General features: G+C 38.3%; 1 protein-coding gene across 3 annotated transcripts in view; it reads left to right on the top strand.

The window, feature by feature from the left end:
* Window positions 1–18,644, top strand: part of OSBPL8 (oxysterol binding protein like 8) — a 182,466-nt gene that overhangs the window by 82,091 nt on the left and 81,731 nt on the right. For 2 of the 3 annotated variants that reach the window (XM_036878603.2, XM_036878608.2), the window contains one exon: window positions 1,595–1,732. The exons of the other annotated variant lie outside the window; for it this stretch is intronic. In XM_036878603.2, coding sequence (XP_036734498.2) covers window positions 1,595–1,732 — 138 coding nt within the window. The remainder of the gene's footprint in view (window positions 1–1,594; window positions 1,733–18,644) is intronic. 3 annotated transcript variants of the gene reach the window in all.

The raw sequence follows: 18,644 nt of genomic DNA, 5'->3' as shown, positions 1-18,644 counted from the left end.
AGTTTCCTCAAAAAAACTAAAACTAGAAGTACCATTTGACCCAGTAATTCCACTTCTAGGAATTTACCTGAAGAATACAAGATCCCAGATTCAAAAAGACATTTGAATCCCTATGTTTATCACAGCTCTATTTACAATAGCCAAGACATGGAAGCAACCTGTATCCATCAATAGATGAATGGATAAAGAAGATGTGGTACATATACACAGTGGAATGTTCTTCAGCCATAAGAAGAAAACAGAACTACTAGTTCCAACAACATAGATGAAGCTAGAGGGTATTATGCTCAGGGAAATAAGCCAGGAGGAGAAAGACAAGTACCAAATGATTTCACTCATCTGTGGAGTATAACAACAAAGCAAAAAGTGAAGGAACAAAACAGCAGCAGACTCTCAGAATCTAAGAACGGACCAGCAGTTACCAATGGAAAAGGGGATGAGGGGGGCAGGTGGGAAGGGAGGGTAAAGGGGATTAAGGAGTGTTATGATTAGCACACATAATATAGGGGGGGCACGTCAAAGGTGGTATAGCATGGAGAAGACAAGTAATGAATCTATAGCATACTTACTATGCTGATGGACAGGGACTGTAATGGGGTATGTGGTGGGGACTTGATAATAGGGAATGTAGTAATCACAATATTGCTCATGTGATTGTATATTAATGATACCTTAATAAAAAATAAATTTAAAAAATATAAAAAATCATGATGAAAATATGAAAAAAAATTATATCTGCTATGGAGACAGAATCATTCTCTCACAAGATAAAACTAAAGTTGTAAGCTGGATACCCAGAAACAAAATGAAAGAGTATGGAGATCCTAGGGTACTATGGACTTTTTTGCATTTTGCTCTATTCTTTTTTTGAGTATTTTTCTCTCTTCTGACCTCTGTGGAGCTGGGCATTGCTCTTCTCTATTAGTAACTTGGCCAGAGTAGTGAACAGCAGCTTTAAACACTGTTTAAATTGATTATTGGGACAAGAAGCCTTTAAGAGACCAAGTAGTCCTGAGTTAGAATCTTACGTGTATTTCTTAGTCTTAGGTAAAGCAATGTCTGAACCTGAAGTTTACCCATCTCCAAAACAGGAGTCATACCTACTTTCCATGGAAATTGGAAACTAGAGTAGAAATTATAGTGAATGTAAAATATTTTATATTGCCATTAATTTGTATTTTTTCTGATTACTATCGAGGTTGAGTATCTTTTCATATTTTTATTGGTGAATTATATTTCTGTGAAGTGAAGTTGTCTTTTGCTTATTGCTCTATTGGCAAATATAAAGAATAGCAGAATGAAAGGTCCACAGTAAACCTTGGAGTACCTCTCATGATCAGTTAAATATGTGTTTTCATTTTTACAATGTCTGTGATTTGTGTAATTTAACTCATGCATATCTATTAATTCCTCTTTCATTGATAGCGATCTAAAATTAAAACAATTATGCAAACTTATTAAAATATTTTTCATTGGTAAAATAAATATAACCTTTGAGGTCATTTCAATCATAGTTCTATTCCATGTTATTAACTATGTCATTATGTAAATCTATGGTTTAGGTACTAATTCTTTTTTCATTTCTTCACTTGAGCTGTGGTAGCAAACAGTGACGAATCGCAACTTCTGACACCAGCAAAGATGAGTCAGCGCCAAGGGAAAGAAGCCTACCCCACGCCAACCAGAGATTTGTATCAGCCACCTTTCAGTCCGGCAAGTCCCCATAACCAGGGTAAGAAGTTGTGCTTTTCATAAGTTTCTTTGTGGTAGTGGTGATGGTGTTTTGTTTTGTTTTTTTCAAGAGGAGAATGACATTTTGGTCTATTGTAATTTTTTTCTTTTTAACTATTTGGTTTTATAGGGTTTTATGTTTGCTTTAGTCATTCAAATGAGTACATTGTTCTTTAGATTCTTTTAATTCCTATTATTTTCACCAACACATTTGGTTAATTATACAATTCTTCTTATTCAGTGGTTCTCAAACTTTTTGCTCACAGGACTGCTTTATGCTATTAAAAATTATTGATGACCCCAAATAACTTTTGCTTATGTGTTAATCTATTATATTTATTGTAAACTAGAACTAAGAAAGTTGGAAAGTGTTTATTATTAATTTATTTAAAATTATAAGAATACAAATCAAAACCTCGATGAGATATCACCTCACACCAGTCACCAAACAACAAGACAAGAAATAAAAAGTGTTGGCAAGGATGTGGGAAAGGAATCTTCATACACTGCTGGTGGGATTGTAAATTGGTGTAGCCAATGTGGAAAACAGTATGGAGATTTCTGAAAAAACAAAAAATAGAAATACCATATGTCCCAGCAATTCCACTTCTGGGAATTTACCTGAAGAAAACAAAATCACTAATTCAGAAAGATATATGCACGCCTATGTTTACTGCAACATTGTTTACAATAGCCAAAATGTGGTAGCAACCTAAATGTCCATTGATAGATGAATAGATAAAAAAGAAGTATATATACAAATGGACTATTACTCAGCCATAAAAAAGAATGAAATCTTGATCTTTCTGACAGTATGGATGAATCTCAAGGGTATTATGCTAAGTGAAATAAATCAGAAAAATAAATGCCATATGATTTCACTTATGTATGGAATCTAAAAAAGAAAGCAGACAGAACAGAAAGAGGCTCATAGATACAGAGAACTGACTGGTGATTGCTATAGGAGGAAAGGGTTGGGATGGGTGAAATAGGTGAAAGGGGGAAATATTAGTGAAAATGTTTGATGTCTTGATCTGGGTGAAGGTTACATGATTGTATGTACATGTCAGTTCATTGCATCATGCACCAAGATTTGTGCATTTTATTGTATATGCCTCAATAAAAAAAAAAGAGAAAAATAAATATAAACCCATTACAGGTTAATATGGGTAACATAATTTATAAAAAATAACTGTTCCCCTCCCCCCTAAAAATTGAAAAGAGTAGTAGTCTTTTCCTTCAGGGTCTCTCAACCTTGGAAGTATTAAATTTTTGGCCCGAATAATTCTTTCTTGTTGGGCTCTCCTGTGCATTGTATGATGATGCAAGTAGCATCCTTGGCATCTGTATCCTAGATGCCAATAGCACTTTCCCTAGTTGTGACAACCAGAAATATCTCTAGACCTTACCAAATGTCCCTTAAGGGACAAAATTATCTGTAGATGAAAACTACTGTTTTACAATTTTTGTAGTTTCTTTAATGTCCAGCTTAGAAAAAGATACCTGTGTGGTTTTTTTTTTTTTTTGGTTTTTTTTTTTACTAAGATATGATTGATATACAATTTTATGAAGGTTTCATATAAGCAACATTGTGCTTACGACTTTACCCTCTATTATCAAGTCCCCACCACATACCCCATTACAGTCATGGTCCATCAGCGTAGTAAGATGCTGTAGAGCCACTACTTGTCTTCTCCATGCTACACTGCCATCACTGTGCCCCCCCATGTTATGTGTGCTAATCATAACATCCCTTAATCTCCTTTTCTCTCCCTTCCCGCCTACCCTCCCCATCCCCTTTCCCATTGGTAACTACTAGTTCATTCTTGGGTTCTGAGAGTCTGCTGCTGTTTCGTTCCTTCACTTTTTGCTTTGTTGTTATACTCCACAGATGAGTGAAATCATCTGGTACTTGTCTTTCTCCTCCTGGCTTATTTCACTGAGCATAATACCCTCTGGCTCCATCCATGTTGTTACAAATGGTAGTATTTATTTTCTTCTTGTGGCTGAATAATATTCCATTGTGTATATGTACCACATCTTCTTTATCCATTCATCTACTGATGGACACTTAGGTTGCTTCCATTTCTTGGCTATTGTAAATAGTGCTGCGATAAACATAGGGGTGCATTTGTCTTTTTCAAACTGAGCTGCTGTATTCTTAGGGTAAATTCCTAGAAGTGGAATTCCTGGGTCAAATGGTATTTCAATTTTTAGTTCTTTGAGGAACCTCCATATTGCCTTCCACAATGGTTGAACTAATTTACATTCCCACCAACAGTGTAGGAGGGTTGCCCTTGTCCGAATCCTTGCCAGCATTTGTTGTTGCTTGTCTTTTGGATGTTGACCATCCTAACTGGTGTGACGTGATAGTTCATTGTGGTTTTAATTTGCATTTCCCTGATGAGTGGCGATGTGGAGTATCTTTTCATGTGCCTATTGGCCCTCTGAATTTCTTCTTTGAAGTGTCTGTTCAGATTCTCTGCCCATTTTTTAAAACAGGTTATTTGCTTTTTGGGTGTTGAGGCGTTTGAGTTCTTCATATATTTTGGATGTTAACCCCTTATCAGATATATCATTTATGAATATATTCTCCTGTACCGTAGGATGTGTTTTTGTTCTACTGTTGGTGTCCTTTGCTGTACAGAAGCTTGTTAGTTTGATGTAATCCCATTTGTTCATTTTTGCTTTGTTTCCCTTGCCCAAGGAGATGTGTTCAGGAAAAAGTTGCTCATGTTTATATTCAAGAGAGTTTTGCCTGTTTTCTTCTAAGAGTTTTATAGTTTCATGACTTACATTGAGGTCTTTGATCCATTTCAAGTTTACTTTTGTGTATGGAATTAGACAGTAATCCAGTTTCATTCTCTTACATATAGCTGTCCAGTTTTGCCAACACCAGTTGTTGCAGAGGCTGTCATTTCTGCATTGTATATCCATGGCTCCTTTATGGGTCTTGTTTTTTATCCATTCTGTAACTCTGTGTCTTTTGATTGGTGCATTCAGTCCATTTACATTTAGGGTGCTTATCGATAGATATGTACTTGTTGCCATTGCAGGCTTTGAATTTGTGGTTACCAAAGATTCGAGGGTGGTTTCTTTATTATCTGACAGTCTAACTTAACTCTCTTATTATGCTATTATAAACACTAAGATTCTTTTTTTTTTCTCCCTTCCTTTTCTTCCTCCTCCACTCTTTATATGTTAGGTTTCATATTCTGTCCTTTTTGGGTATCCCTTGACTGATTTTGTGAGCAGCTCATTCAGTTTTGCATTTGGTTAGTAATTAATTGGTTTACTTCATTTACAGTGGTTTTATTTTTTCTGGTGATAGCTATGTAGTCTTAGAAGCACTTCCGTCTAGAGCAGTCCCTTCAAAGTACAATGTAGAGATGGTTTGTGGGAGGTAAATTCCCTCAAATTCTGCTTATCTGAAAATTGTTTAATCCCTGCTTCAAATTTAAATGATAAAATCTTGCCAGTACATATTCTTGGTTCAAGGGCCTTGTGTTTCATTGCATTAAATATATCATGCCACTCTCTTCTGGCATGTAAGGTTTCTACTGAGAAGTCTGATGATAGCCTGATAGGTTTTCCTTTGTAGGTGGTCTTTTTTCTCTCTCTGGATGCTTTTAATACTCTGTGCTTGTCCTTAATCTTTGCCCTTTTAATTACTTTATGTCTTGGTGTTGTCTTCCTTGGGTCCCTTGTGTTGGGAGATCTGTGCACCTCCATTCCCTGAGAGGAGAGACCATTTTCTTCCCCAAAGTAGGGAAGTTTTCAGTTATTTTTTTCTTTAAAGACACTTTCTACCTCTTTTACTCTCTCCTTCTCGTACCCCTATAATACAAATATTGTTCCATTTGGATTGGTCAGAGAGTTGTCTTTTTATTCTTTCATTCCTAGAGATCATTTTTCTCTCTCTGGCTAAGCTTCTTTATATTCCTGTTTTCTAATTTTTGTTCCATTTACCCTCTCCTCTACCTCTTTTAGTCTGCTTTTAAATTCCTCCATTGTGTGTTTCATTGCAGATACTGTATTTTTCAAAGAATCTATGTCTCCCTTGAATTTGACCTTAGATCTTGAATATATTTCTTTAGCTCATTAGCATGTTTATGATTTCTGATTTGAAATATTTTTTAAGTTTGGTGATTTCAGCTTCACTGAGCCCTCTTTCTGGTGTTTGAGGGATTTTGGATTGAACAAGGTTTTCGGCCTTTTCATCATCCTGTTGGATAATGCCGATTAAAGGTTTGTGTAGGCAGTCCCCTCTAGTGTCTAGAAGCTCTGCTCTTCAGAGCTGCCCAACATCTGGAGCAGTGGAGGGTTGCAGTCAAGCATTGCTGGTGCCTGCTGGCAGAACAGAGCTGTTTCCTGCTTCCTTGTGCTAATGCCTGCCTCTGCTGTCAGGGCCAGTTAGCTGTGCATGCAGAGCACAGCCTCTGTGTTAAGCCCCTGTAGCTGCAGTAGGCGAGGCTGCCCTCCTACTGGCCTTGTGCAATGGTGGGGTCAGCAGGTTTGGGTGCAGGTGCCAGCCAAGAGGAAGGAGCAGCAGGCTGCATATCACAGTGGTGGGCCTTGGGACTGCATTGCCAGCCAGGCAGATGGAGTGCCTGAAGCTGTTGAAAGTTCCTAAACTGCCGAGCTGAGTGTGCTGAGATGATTTTGTCCACCTGTTCCTTCTCCTGATCAGCAAGCTCTGTGCAATCCTTTCCCCTCTAGCTGAACACTCAGTGTTAGGAAGTCTTTCAAAGCACCTGCCTTTCTTTTGTCCCAGAGGAACCGGTTGTGGGAACCTGTTCCCCACTAGTAACTGGAATCTGAGTCTCTCTGAGTATTCCACCTGTCTTGCTTTTCAACCCGTCTATTCTCCAGAGCACCATGCAGTGTGGGTTTGCATTCCTGGAGTAATATCCAGGGCTTTGTATTTCACAATTCTGGGCTTCTACTTCCTCACTGCTCTGGTTCTCTTCCTCCCACCGGTGAGCTGCAGCTGGGGGAGGGCTCGGGTCCCACTGAGTTGCATCTCTGTTACTTTACCCTGTTCCATTAGATCTCTTTTCCCAGATGTAGATGGCTGGTGCAATCTTGTTTCTGGTCACTCTTTTAGGATTAGTTGTACTTGGCTGTATTTTCATAGTCTGTGTGGTTTTGGGAGGAGATTTCTGCCTCATTCCTCATGCCGCCATCTTTTCCATCCTCCAATACTTGAGTTTTTATATCTCCTTCTACAATCAGTCTATTGGGATGCCATGATTTGATATAAATTTATGAATAAAATCTGCCACCCCTCATATATTGCTGGAAAAGGGAGAATCATGTTAACAGCTTTTATACGTATTTGTGGATTTTCTTATTTGATGCTACCCAAAAACTTTGTAGTTTATTAAATGGTGGTTGAACTATGGAATCTGAAATCATGTCAGTAATCTTTCCAGACTCTGTTAAATTAAAGTCCACTGATCATCTCGAACTTCAAATGCCACTTTACTCAGGCACGATTTTGTAATACCATGCATAAGCCATTTGGGAAATAGTTGCTTACTAAATTATGCCTATCTACCAGCTATTGACACATTTTAAAATATAATACAAAGATATGCTTTATGCTTACTTTTCATTTGTCATATAAAATATTAAAACTGTGCGTACTCAAGGTTTAAGATTAGTAATTTTTACTGCTTCACTAGGGCCATTTGTAAGTGACTCATCCCGCTGTTTTCTGCAAATGCGCCTCTGTGAAGAAAGCAGTGACTCTCGCTTGGTGCTGCTGCCTTGATGATTCACACTAAGGAGCTGGCAGTTTTACCCAATGTTGCTTTTGCACTGAGTGAAAGTATCAACACAGTGAAAAAGTAATACGAAACTAGTTTTGACCTTGACCCTCTGAAAGAGTCTTGGGGACTCCCAGGGATTATAGGTCTCTCCTCCTGATTCATAATTGATAAGTTTTGTTCCTTATATTCTGCTTTTTAGCCAGAGTTTTCTGATCCAGTGCTTTGAACGCTCCCATGACACTGCTGATAGCTGTGCCTAAAGACACATTTTAATTTTTTTAAGACTTAAGCTTTTAAAACCGAGAGCTTAAATTTGGTGTTTGAAAGCTAATATACATTTAGATTATCAAATATTTTTATAAATACAATTTAGAGTCTTAGCCATCACTTTATTTTGAAGTATAATTAGGTTTTCGTGTTGTTACTTTTTGAAATCTTTGAAAGAAGGCATTAGTTACTTCTTTTAAAATGAGTATTAACTGATAAATAGTAAGTTGTATGATCATTTTCTTCTTCAGTGGAAAATGTTTTTCTAGTTAAGTTTTAGAGAGAACATTTTTATATAGCATTGTTGGAACTGGAAAAACGTCATACAGCATGACATATAATTACTATGTTAATGTTTATTGCTTATTTGTTGAGTATATTTTGGAAAGTTAGCATTTTTATTGCCAAAATGAATTTTGGAAGATGGAAATTGGATATATGGTGCACACTAGAGCAAGTAAGCTTCATTAAGATAAAATTCTGAAGGGATGCAGCTTACCTGGTTTTTCCTTTCGTGCAACAGAATTTTGACTCTTAGAGATATGGTTCATATGATTAATGTGCCTATGTACTAGAATACATAGAGGAATTCTTTAACTTGGCACTTAATGAGGCATCAGGAGAGCTGGTTATCCTGTCCTCATTTATATCTATCATGAACATTTCCAGACAAACAGAATTTGAGAGAAAAGTACAATGAAAATTAATATACCCATCAGGTAGATGGAGGAAATTATTATTTTTTTGTTGTATTTGTTTCACTTATTTGGGATTGAGGCTGGAATATTTAGAGTAACATAGACCTCATGATGTTGTATTCCCAGATACTTAATGCATCTCCCCAAAATTAACATTTTCTTACATAGCCATAAAACCTTTATAGTATCTAACAGAATTAACAATTACTTATTATAAGCTAATACCTACTCCATATTCACATTTTCCCAGTTGTTCCCAAGTCTTTTTACAGTAAGCTTGGTGTGAAACCAGGATCCAAGAAAGGTTCATACAATGTATTTAATTTTTATGCATCATGTCCCCTTGTTTTAATCCTAAAAAGTATCCTTGTTTACTTTTATTTTCTCTTGTGTCTTTGGCCTTTGTAAGAAACTGGGTCGGTGTCCCTATAGAATGTTTTTGACTTTATGGATTTGTTTCATTGCCTCCTTGCAGTTTTGTTTAATTTGTTCCTCTATCTTCTATCTTTTCTGTAAACTGAAAGTTAAATGCAAAGGCTTGAATATATTCAGGTTGAACATTTTGGGCAAAATTATTTTGTAAAGGATTTGTAATCTGTATTCTGCATCACATGAGAATTAATATCACTTAGTATCAGATTGTCTCACTATTACTGATGTAAGATTGATTAATAGATTCAGATAGTGACAGTTTGATACTCTTCATTGAAAGTTGTGTCTTTTCTCTCCTTATGACCTGAAAGTAAAATAGATATAATTGGCACTTGGTAAATAATTCTGTTCCCCACAACTTTTCACTTAATGGTGTAAGCACCTTTTGTGATTATTATATCAATTGCAACCTGAGTGATTGAAAAAATGGTATTTTATAATTCTTTCATTCTTTTTACATTTGTTACTGAAATTTTTTCTATAAATCATCTTAGGGGTACTGAAATATAGTTCCTATAGGAAAGACAGGATAAATGGTTGTTTCTTCCTAAAGTACCATTGTTTAAAGAGATGATGTAGTCTAATTGCAGTGGTGACAAATATTTTTGGCCTTAAAAATTTTTTTTAATATCATAAAGGATTCAAACATTTTAATACATTTAATATTTAAGATATTTAATATTATGTTACAGTCATTAGTAAAATGAAGATAATACTATCTAGCCCATAGGATTTTTCTAAGGCTTAAAATGAGTTAATTCATGTAAAAAGCTTAGAACATAGCCTGATAAATTATAACCATTCATGATAGCTGATTAATAATAATAACAGTAATATCAATACTACTATTATTTTAAATATATGATTCTATTTGGGTCGAAGGCTGCTGATATTTTAGCCTCCGCTGTGCTTCAGCATCTTAGAGGGGCTTATTGAGAAATTCTTTTAGTATGGATGGCCCATGTACATTTTTGCCATTAAAGCAGCTATAGTGTTGTATCTTTGTTTGCACCTAAATGTTGCTGGGTAAGTTATGGGTAAATTAATATTTGTAGAGTGAATTACATATTGAATGTACTTCTTTGTTAAAGGCAACCTGTTGCCTTTTTGTAATGCAAATTACCATGCTTTGGTTTACTACTGAAATTCCATATCATAGTTTTTAGGTGTCAAGAGTTTGGTTTGAAATATGATGTACCTAGTAACTCTTGGTTATGATGAGGAAAACCTGCTGGAAGAAAGGAACAAATATCTAGTAAACCTCTGTGATATGACTAAGTGGAAGGAATTAAAGTTCCAAAACTTACTGATATAATAATGACTAACATGTACTAACTCCTAGAATTTTCACAAGCACTTGTGGTGTATACATCATTCTCCTTATCTCACAAATGAGGAAGCTGAGTGGTTGGCATGGGTGATTTCCTCGTCCCAGTTTGCACAGTCAGGATGTGGTAGAGCTAGAATTTGAACCTAGATAGTACTCTGGAGCTTGTTTAGTTTTTGGTTTTTCTTTTTAAGTTTCAGTCGATTTAGTCATTAGATTTTTTGAGGCTCAAATTTTCCAAACTTTAACTCTTATCTCCTGTGTCTTTGGATATAACCCAGTTATTTGTACAATGCTTTGTATGGAGATTATTTTTTCATTTATTTTGAGTAATATCTAAGAATACAATTGTGGAGTCATATCATAAGTATATTTTACTTTATAAGAAATTGGCTAAACTGTTTTCCAGAGTAGTTGTGCCATTTTACATTCCCATAGAAGTGTGTGAGCATTTCAGTTCTGTATCCTTGATCTCTCTATCCATTCTAGTGGGTGTATGGTGGTATTTTTTGTGCTTTTAATTTGCATTTCCCTGATGATTCACGGTGTTGGTCATCTTTTCATGTGCTTATTGGCCACTTGTATATCTGAAGTGTCAGTTCAGATTTTTTGCCCTTTTAAAATATTGGCTTGCCTTAGTATTAGGTTATATTAAAAGAGTTCTTCATGTATTTCAGTGTCATCCTTTGCTAGCTGTGTTTTGTATTTTCTTCTAGTCATACCATGCCTTTTCATTATTTAAAGATCTCTTTTGAAGAACAGATGATTTTAATTTTGGTGAAGCCCAGTTTATCAGTTTTTCTCCCTATGGCTCAAGCTTTTATTTATTTTTATTAAAGAAATCTTTATTTACCCTAAGGTTGCAGTAACATTTTCTGTGATTTCTTCCAGAACTGTTATAGTATGAAGGCTCTGATCTCATTTACCTTAGGTCCCTATCATTTCATACCTATATTACATAGTACTGCAGTCTCCTAACTTCTATTAGGACTTTGTCCTCAAATATACTAGGTTCATCTTCCTTAACAAAACAACCAAACAAAAAGTATCAGCATGTGCTAAGGTGAGATCATGAGGCAATTGGGATTCTTATAGATTGATGTGGCCAGAGAGTACACGGATCCTGTGAAGTAGGTCTCTGAGGGAAATGATATGAATAAAGAGAAATAGAAAATTATGAATGAAAATACATTTTGTTCTTCAAGCTTGTAACTGAAAACTTCACCAGATGCCTGCATTTTTGTCACTCCCATTCTCAAAAAAGGCAACAGCTGACTGTTGCCTAGAGCAGTGGCTCATGAGTCCGGCTGTGTCTGAGAATTCCTTGGGAGCTTTGCTTAGTAACAGATTCTGCTTCAACCTTTTAAAATCTCTAGGGTGCAACTGTCTATTTATAAATTTCTCCAATAGTACCTGATGTTGCGTTATTTGCAGCAATTAAGTATAAACTGGCAGTCAAGATCATAAATTGCAGATTCTGTTCTCTGGTGTCAGAGCTCTTAGTATGTCTGATTGTACTCTGCCCTTCCAATTCCATTTTGTGTTTCCCCTCATCAAGAACCCAGCTAGATGGCTTTCTCCACTTTTGCCCAGCAAGATTGTGTTTTTTATTTTGGTCCTCCACTGTGAAATGCCTTCTTCAATCCCTTTTCTCATCTAAATACTTCTCAAATTTCAGGGTGCTGTGAGTAAAACATGGCCTCAGACTAAGGGTCAGATCAAGAGTCCTTCTGTAAGATTCATTTTTGAGACCTCTGAAAGATTTGAGACATTGCCTCTTAGAGCCTTTCATCTAGACAAAAGGATTTCAGAAGAGTAGTTAGTCAGAAGCACTTCTAAGGCTCTTTAAATCTGCTGTTCCCCAGCACCACGACACTTAGCACAAATTAAAGAATGGCTTGTCTCAGAGTAATTGTGGATGAGGCATCTGTCTAATAGGGTTTTAATTCCAATAAAACCTATGGGAAGCCCATAATTTCTGCAAGAATGGTACATCATGATGGAAGCACCACGAGCTTAGACATTTCAACTAAAAAGAGCCTTTGTGTGTGGGAGAAATCCCAGTCTCATATGGGCAGGGAGCAGGCTGAGAAAGCTACTCTGTTACAAACATGGACCATTTCTTATGATACAGGAAGACCAACTCAGAGGATGGAGCCAGGATCCCGAGGGCCAGAGTCAGGAGCTACAGAGGACAATTTTCAAGTAACAGAATTGTGTTCTAATCAAGTTGCTTATGACACATGCCTAGCAGATTTCATAGCTGTAGCACTGTTACAGGCTTTCTCTGTAACTCTTTATTCCTTACGTCTTTTGAACTGAAGTGTCTGTTGCAATTCTATCCCTGCCTTACTGTGGTAGGGTAGGTGAATTGTCTTTTGTGTGATGAGATTTTGGTTTAAGAGGAGCTGCATCTAAGGAGCTATTTGGTACCATGTGCACTTGAAACTGATTTAGGTAACTAGATCCTGGCCTTAGACCAATTCTGGAATAGGATGACATTTTGGTGGTGATTTGTGTGTGTGTACGTGTGTGTGTGTGAGGGGGAAGGGGTGTATTGAGTATATTTTGCATGTGGATGAAATGTCAATTAGATGGATTGTGGTGTATTTCATTCTTAAAGATGACTGCAACAATATCTTTAATGTAACATTCTCTTTTTCTCTTTGTCCTTGCAACTTACCCATCAAGAACTGTAATCTATTCCTCTTTCACCCTACTCCTAGGGAATATAGGCTGGCCATGTGACTGCTATAGAAGGTGGCAGAAGTAGCAGTCTTTTGAACAGCAGACTTTTGAAATCAGGCATGAAAAAGACCCATTTACTTCTGTACTTGCACATTGGAGGAAGCCGCTTCCATGTAAAAAGTTTCATTATTAAGACACTACCATGTTGCGATTAAAGATGGTGGCATGAGAAGTGAGACAGAGACCTCCTCCTAAAACCACATATAATACAAAAATATAATTAATACAACTAATCCTGAAAGAGCAACAGGAAAGAAGGCTGTACCAAACAGCATACACCTGGAGAAAAGAGCAGACCTCACAGAACAGGGTAACATACCAAAGCTGTGACCTGTCAGGACCCAAGCCCTTCCCCCACCCCAGCTCACCAGTGGGAGGAAGAGAAACAGAGCAGGGAGGGAGTGGAGGCCAGGAACTGCTGAACACCTAGACCTGGAGATCTGCTCTGGGAGCATGAACCTACATTGCATGGTGCTCTGGTGATTAGTGGGGTTGGAAAGATAAGATAGGGAGAATACCTGGAAAGATGGAGATGCCAGCTGCTTGTGGAAAACAGGAATTCATATCTGGCTGAGCCAGGCGGGCAGTCTGAGAGACTTCCTAACAGCGAGAGGGCTGCTAAAGGGGCAAGGATTGCATAGAGCTTACTGCTCAGGAGTAAGGACAGCTAGACAAAATTGTCCAGGTGCACTCTTCCCAGCAGGTTGGAACTTAAACGATCTTTAGGCATTCCTTCCTCCTGGCTGGCTATGCAGCTCCAAGGCCCCCCACCATTATACACAGCCTGCTGTGTCTTCCTCCTGGCTAGCCTGCACCTGGCTTGCAAACCGGCAGCCCCTGCTCTGGTGTCAGGCCAGTCAGAGGGAAGCCCCGCCTAGGGCAGCTACAAACACAAAGCATAAAAAAAAAGCATAAAGGCTTACACCTGTGTGTTTAGCCCATGGGTTCTGGCAGTGGAGACAGGCAAAACAGCCGGGAAACAGGAAACAGCTCTTTCCTCCCCCCAAGGCACCAGCATCACTCCCCTGTGACCCCAAACATTGTTCCAGGGACTGAGCAGCTCCAGACAGTATAGCTTCCAGGCACTAGAGGGGGCCACATACAAATACAAAATGTCAAAGGAACCTTGTTCAACCCAAAATCTCAACACCAGAGAAATGACTGAGTGAGACTGAATTAATAAATCTTCCTGAAAGAGATTTCAAAATAAAAATCATAAACATGCTAACAGAGGTACAGAAAAATATTCCAGAACTCAGGAATGAATTTAGGACAGAGATCCAATTATTGAAGAGGACAACGGAGGGTATTAAAAGCATTTTAGATACGGTGGAGGAGAAGGTAAATGAAATAGAAACTAGGAAAGAGGAATACAAAGAAGCTGAGGCACAGAGAGAAAAAAGGATTATCTAGGAATGAAAGAATACTGGAAGAACTGTGTGACCAATCCAAATAGAACAATATTCACATTGTAGGGGTATCAGAAGAAGAGGAGAGAGAAAAAGGGATAGAAAGTGTCTTTGAGGAAGTAATTGCTGAAAACTTCCCCAATCTGGGGAAGGAGATAGTCTTTCAGGCCATGGAGGTGCACAGATCTCCCAACACAAGGGACCCAAGGAGGACAACACCAAGACATATAATAATTAAAATGGCAAAGATCAGAGGAGCCAAGATGGCGGCGTGATTAGGGCAGCGGAAATATCCTCCCAAAACCATATATATTTTTGAAAATACAACAAATACAACTACACCTAACAGAGAGACCAGAAGATCCCGCAGTATAACAGCCAGGCTACATCTACATCTACAAGAACTCAGCATCTCATGAAAAGGGTAAGTTGCAAAGCTGCGACCTGGCAGGACCCAAGCACTCTCCCCACCCCAGCTCACCGGTGGGAGGAAAAGAACCAGAACAGGGAGGGAGTGGAGGCACAGAACTGCTAAATACCATCCCTAGTAATCTGTACCCGGAGCACAGACACACACTCCATGGTGTACTGGATATTAGAGAAATGGAAAAGTAAAATGTGTGAGTGGGTTCCCACAGCCGGCTCCCCTGGGACAAAAGAAAAGCAGGTGGTTTTTGAAAGTCTTAAACAGATGGGCTTAACAGCTGGATGGAATTGTCCCGGCACACTCAGGCCAGCAGGCTGGGAATCCTAAAGAACTTCAGGTGCCCCAACCCCCTGTGGGGTAACCCAGCCCTCAAGCCCCTCACAGCCATAAGCAGCCTGCCATTCGTTCCCCCCAGCCGGCGCTGCCCTGCCACAGTGGCAGAGCAGCCAGACAGCGGCTCCACCCACAGCAACCGCCCAGAGTCTCCTCCCAGCAGGCAGCTACACGGGCCAGACCCAAAGGCTGCTGCCAGCACACAGCTGCCCGGCACAGGAAGAGGAAGCCGGGGTAAGGCACAAAGGGGCACCATTCGCACAGGAGAACACACCCAGCATGCCTCCCACTCCCCGCAGGACTCTGGGCTACCCGGAGGACTGTTCCACCCATGGTGGCTCAGGGGATTAACCCAGAGGCTGCTCCCTGTGTGTGGGTAACCGACACAGGCAGCGGAGAAGGGCAAGGTGACCAGCAAGCAGGAAGGGACTTTGTTCCTCAGCTGACACATGCGCCACCTGCCTACGACTACCTCTATCACCATGAAAAGGCAGAAGAATCTGGTCCAGTCGAGAGTCACCCAGGCAACCCCAGAGAGAGGGCCTGGGGAGATAGATAAAACCAATATTCCTGAAAAAGAATTCAAAATAAAGGTCATAACCATGCTGATGGACCTGCAGAGAAATATGCAAGATCTAAGGGATGAATTCAGGAGGGAGATTACAGAAATGAAACAATCTCTGGAAATACTTAAGAGCAGACTGGATAAGGTACAAGAGACTGTTAATGAAATAGAAATCAGAGAACAGAAATACAGAGAAGCTGAGGCAGAGAGGGATAAAAGGATCTCCAGGAATGAAAAAATATTAAGAGAACTGTGTGACCAATCCAAATGGAACAATATTTGCGTTATGGGGATACCAGAAAAAGAAGAGAGAGAGAGAAAGGGATAGAAAGTTTCTTTGAAGAAATAATTGCTGAAAACTTCTCCAAGCTGGTGCAGGAAATAGTCTCTCAGACCATGGAAGCCCACAGATCTCCCAACACAAGAGACCCAAGAAGGACAGCACCAAGACATATATAATTAAAATGGCAAAGCTCAAAGACAAGGACAGAGTATTAAAGGCAGCCAGAGAGAGAAAAAAGATCACCTACAAAGGAAAACCCATTAGGCTATCATCAGACTTCTCAACAGAAACCTTACAGGCCAGGAGAGAATGGCATAATATATTTATTGCAATGAAACAGAAGGGCCTTGAACCAAGAATACTGTATCCAGCAAGATTATCATTTAAATATGAAGGAGGGATTAAACAGCTCCCAGACAAGCAGAAGTTGAGGGAATATGCCTCCTACAAACCACTTCTACAGGATATTTTAAAGGGACTGCTCTAGATGGAAGCACTCCTAAGGCTAAATAGATGTCACCAGAGAAAATAAAATCACAGCAAAGAAAGCAGACCAACCAAATATTAACTAAAGGCAAAAAATAAAATTAACTATTCACAAAAGCAGTCAAAGGAAACACAAAAGAGTACAGAATAAAACACCTAACATATAAAGAATGGATGAGGAAGAATAAGAAGGGAGATAAATAAAGAATCATCACACTGTGTTCAATAATAGCTTAATAAGCAAGTTAAGTTAGATGGTTAGATAGTAAAGAAGCTACCCTTAAACCTTTGGTGAACACAAATATAAAGCCTGCAATGACAATAAGTACATATCTTACAATAATCACTGTAAAGGTAAATGGACTGAATGCACCAATCAGAAGACACAGAGTAATAGAATGGATAAAAAAGCAAGACCCGTCTATGTGCTGCTTACCCGTCTATGTGCTGCTTACAAGAGACTCACTTTAAACCCAAAGACATACACAGACTAAAAGTGAAGGGATGGAAACGATATTTAATGCAAACAATAGGGAGAACAAAGCAGGTGTTGCAGTACTAGTATCAGACAAAATAGACTTCAAAACAGAAAGTAACAAGAGATAAAAAGAAGGATATTACATAATGATAAAGGGGTCAGTCCAACAAGAGGATATAACCATTATAAATATATATGCACCCAATACAGGAGCACCGACATATGTGATACAAATACTAACAGAATTAAAGGAGGAAATAGAATGCAATGATTTGTTCTAGGAGACTTCAACACTCCACTCACTCTGAAGGACAGATCCACCGGACAGAAAATAAATAAGGACACAGAGGCACTGAACAACACACTAGAACAGATGGACCTAACAGACATCTACAGAAAGCTACACCCAAAAGCAGCAGGATACACATTCTTCTAAAGTGCACATGGAACATTCTCCAGAATAGACCACATACTAGGCCACAAAATGAGACTCAGTAAATTCAAAAAGATTGAAATTGTACCAACCAGCTTCTCAGACCACAAAGTTATGAAACTAGAAATAAATTACACAAAGGAAATGAGTAAACCAACAAACACATGGAGGCTTTACAGCATGTTCTGAAATAACCAGTGGATCAGTGACCAAATAAAAACAGAGGTCAAGCAACAATATATGGAGACAAATGACAACAGTAATTCAACAATGCAAAATCTGAGGGACTCAGTGAAGGCGGTGCTAAGAGGGAAGTTTATTGCAATGCAGGCATACCTCAGGAAAGAAGAACAAACTCATATGAACAGTCTAAACTCACAAGTAATGAAACTAGAAAAAGAACAAATGAGACCCAAAGTCAGCAGAAGGAGGGACATAATAAAGATTAAAAGAGAAATTTAAAAAATTGAGAAGAACAAAACAATAGAGAGAATCAATGAAAGCAGGAGCTGGTTCTTTGAGAAAAATTAACAAAATAGAAAAAAACCCTAGCCACACTTACCAGGTAAAAAAAGAGAGTCTACACACATAAACAGAATCAAAAATGAGAAAGGAAAAATCACTATGGACACCACAGAAATACAAAGAATTATTAGAGAACACTATGAAAAATTATATGCTAACAAACTGAATAACCTAGAAGAAATGTACAACTTTTTAGAAAAATTCAACCTTCCAAGGCTGACCCAGAAAGAAACAGAAAATCTGCACAGACCAATTACTAGCAATGAAATTGAATTGGTAATCAAAAAACTACCTAAGAACAAAAGTCCTGTACCAGATGACTTCACTGCTGAATTTTATCAAACAGTGAAGACCCAATACCCATCCTCCTTAAAGTTTTCCAAAAAGTAGAAGAGGAGGGAATACTTTCAAACTCATTCTGTGAGGCCAGCATCACTCTAATACCAAAACCAGGCAAAGACACCACTAAAAAAAATTACAGACCAATATTCCTGATGAACATAGATGCAAAAATAATCAACAAAATATTAGCAGAATGAATTCAGAAATACATCAAAAAGATCATCCATCATGATCAAGTAGGATTTATTCCAGGGATGCAAGGATGGTACTATATTCAAAAATCCATCAACATCATCCACCACAACAGCAAAAAAAAGGACGAAAACCATATGATAATCTCCATAGATGCCGAAAATACATTTGACAAAATTCAACATCCATTCATG

Source organism: Manis pentadactyla, chromosome 10, assembly GCF_030020395.1.
Source record: "Manis pentadactyla isolate mManPen7 chromosome 10, mManPen7.hap1, whole genome shotgun sequence".
Classification (NCBI taxonomy): Eukaryota; Metazoa; Chordata; class Mammalia; order Pholidota; family Manidae; genus Manis; species Manis pentadactyla.
The sequence above is the reverse complement of the archived record's forward strand: the minus strand, read 5'-3'. Positions and strand labels throughout refer to the sequence as shown.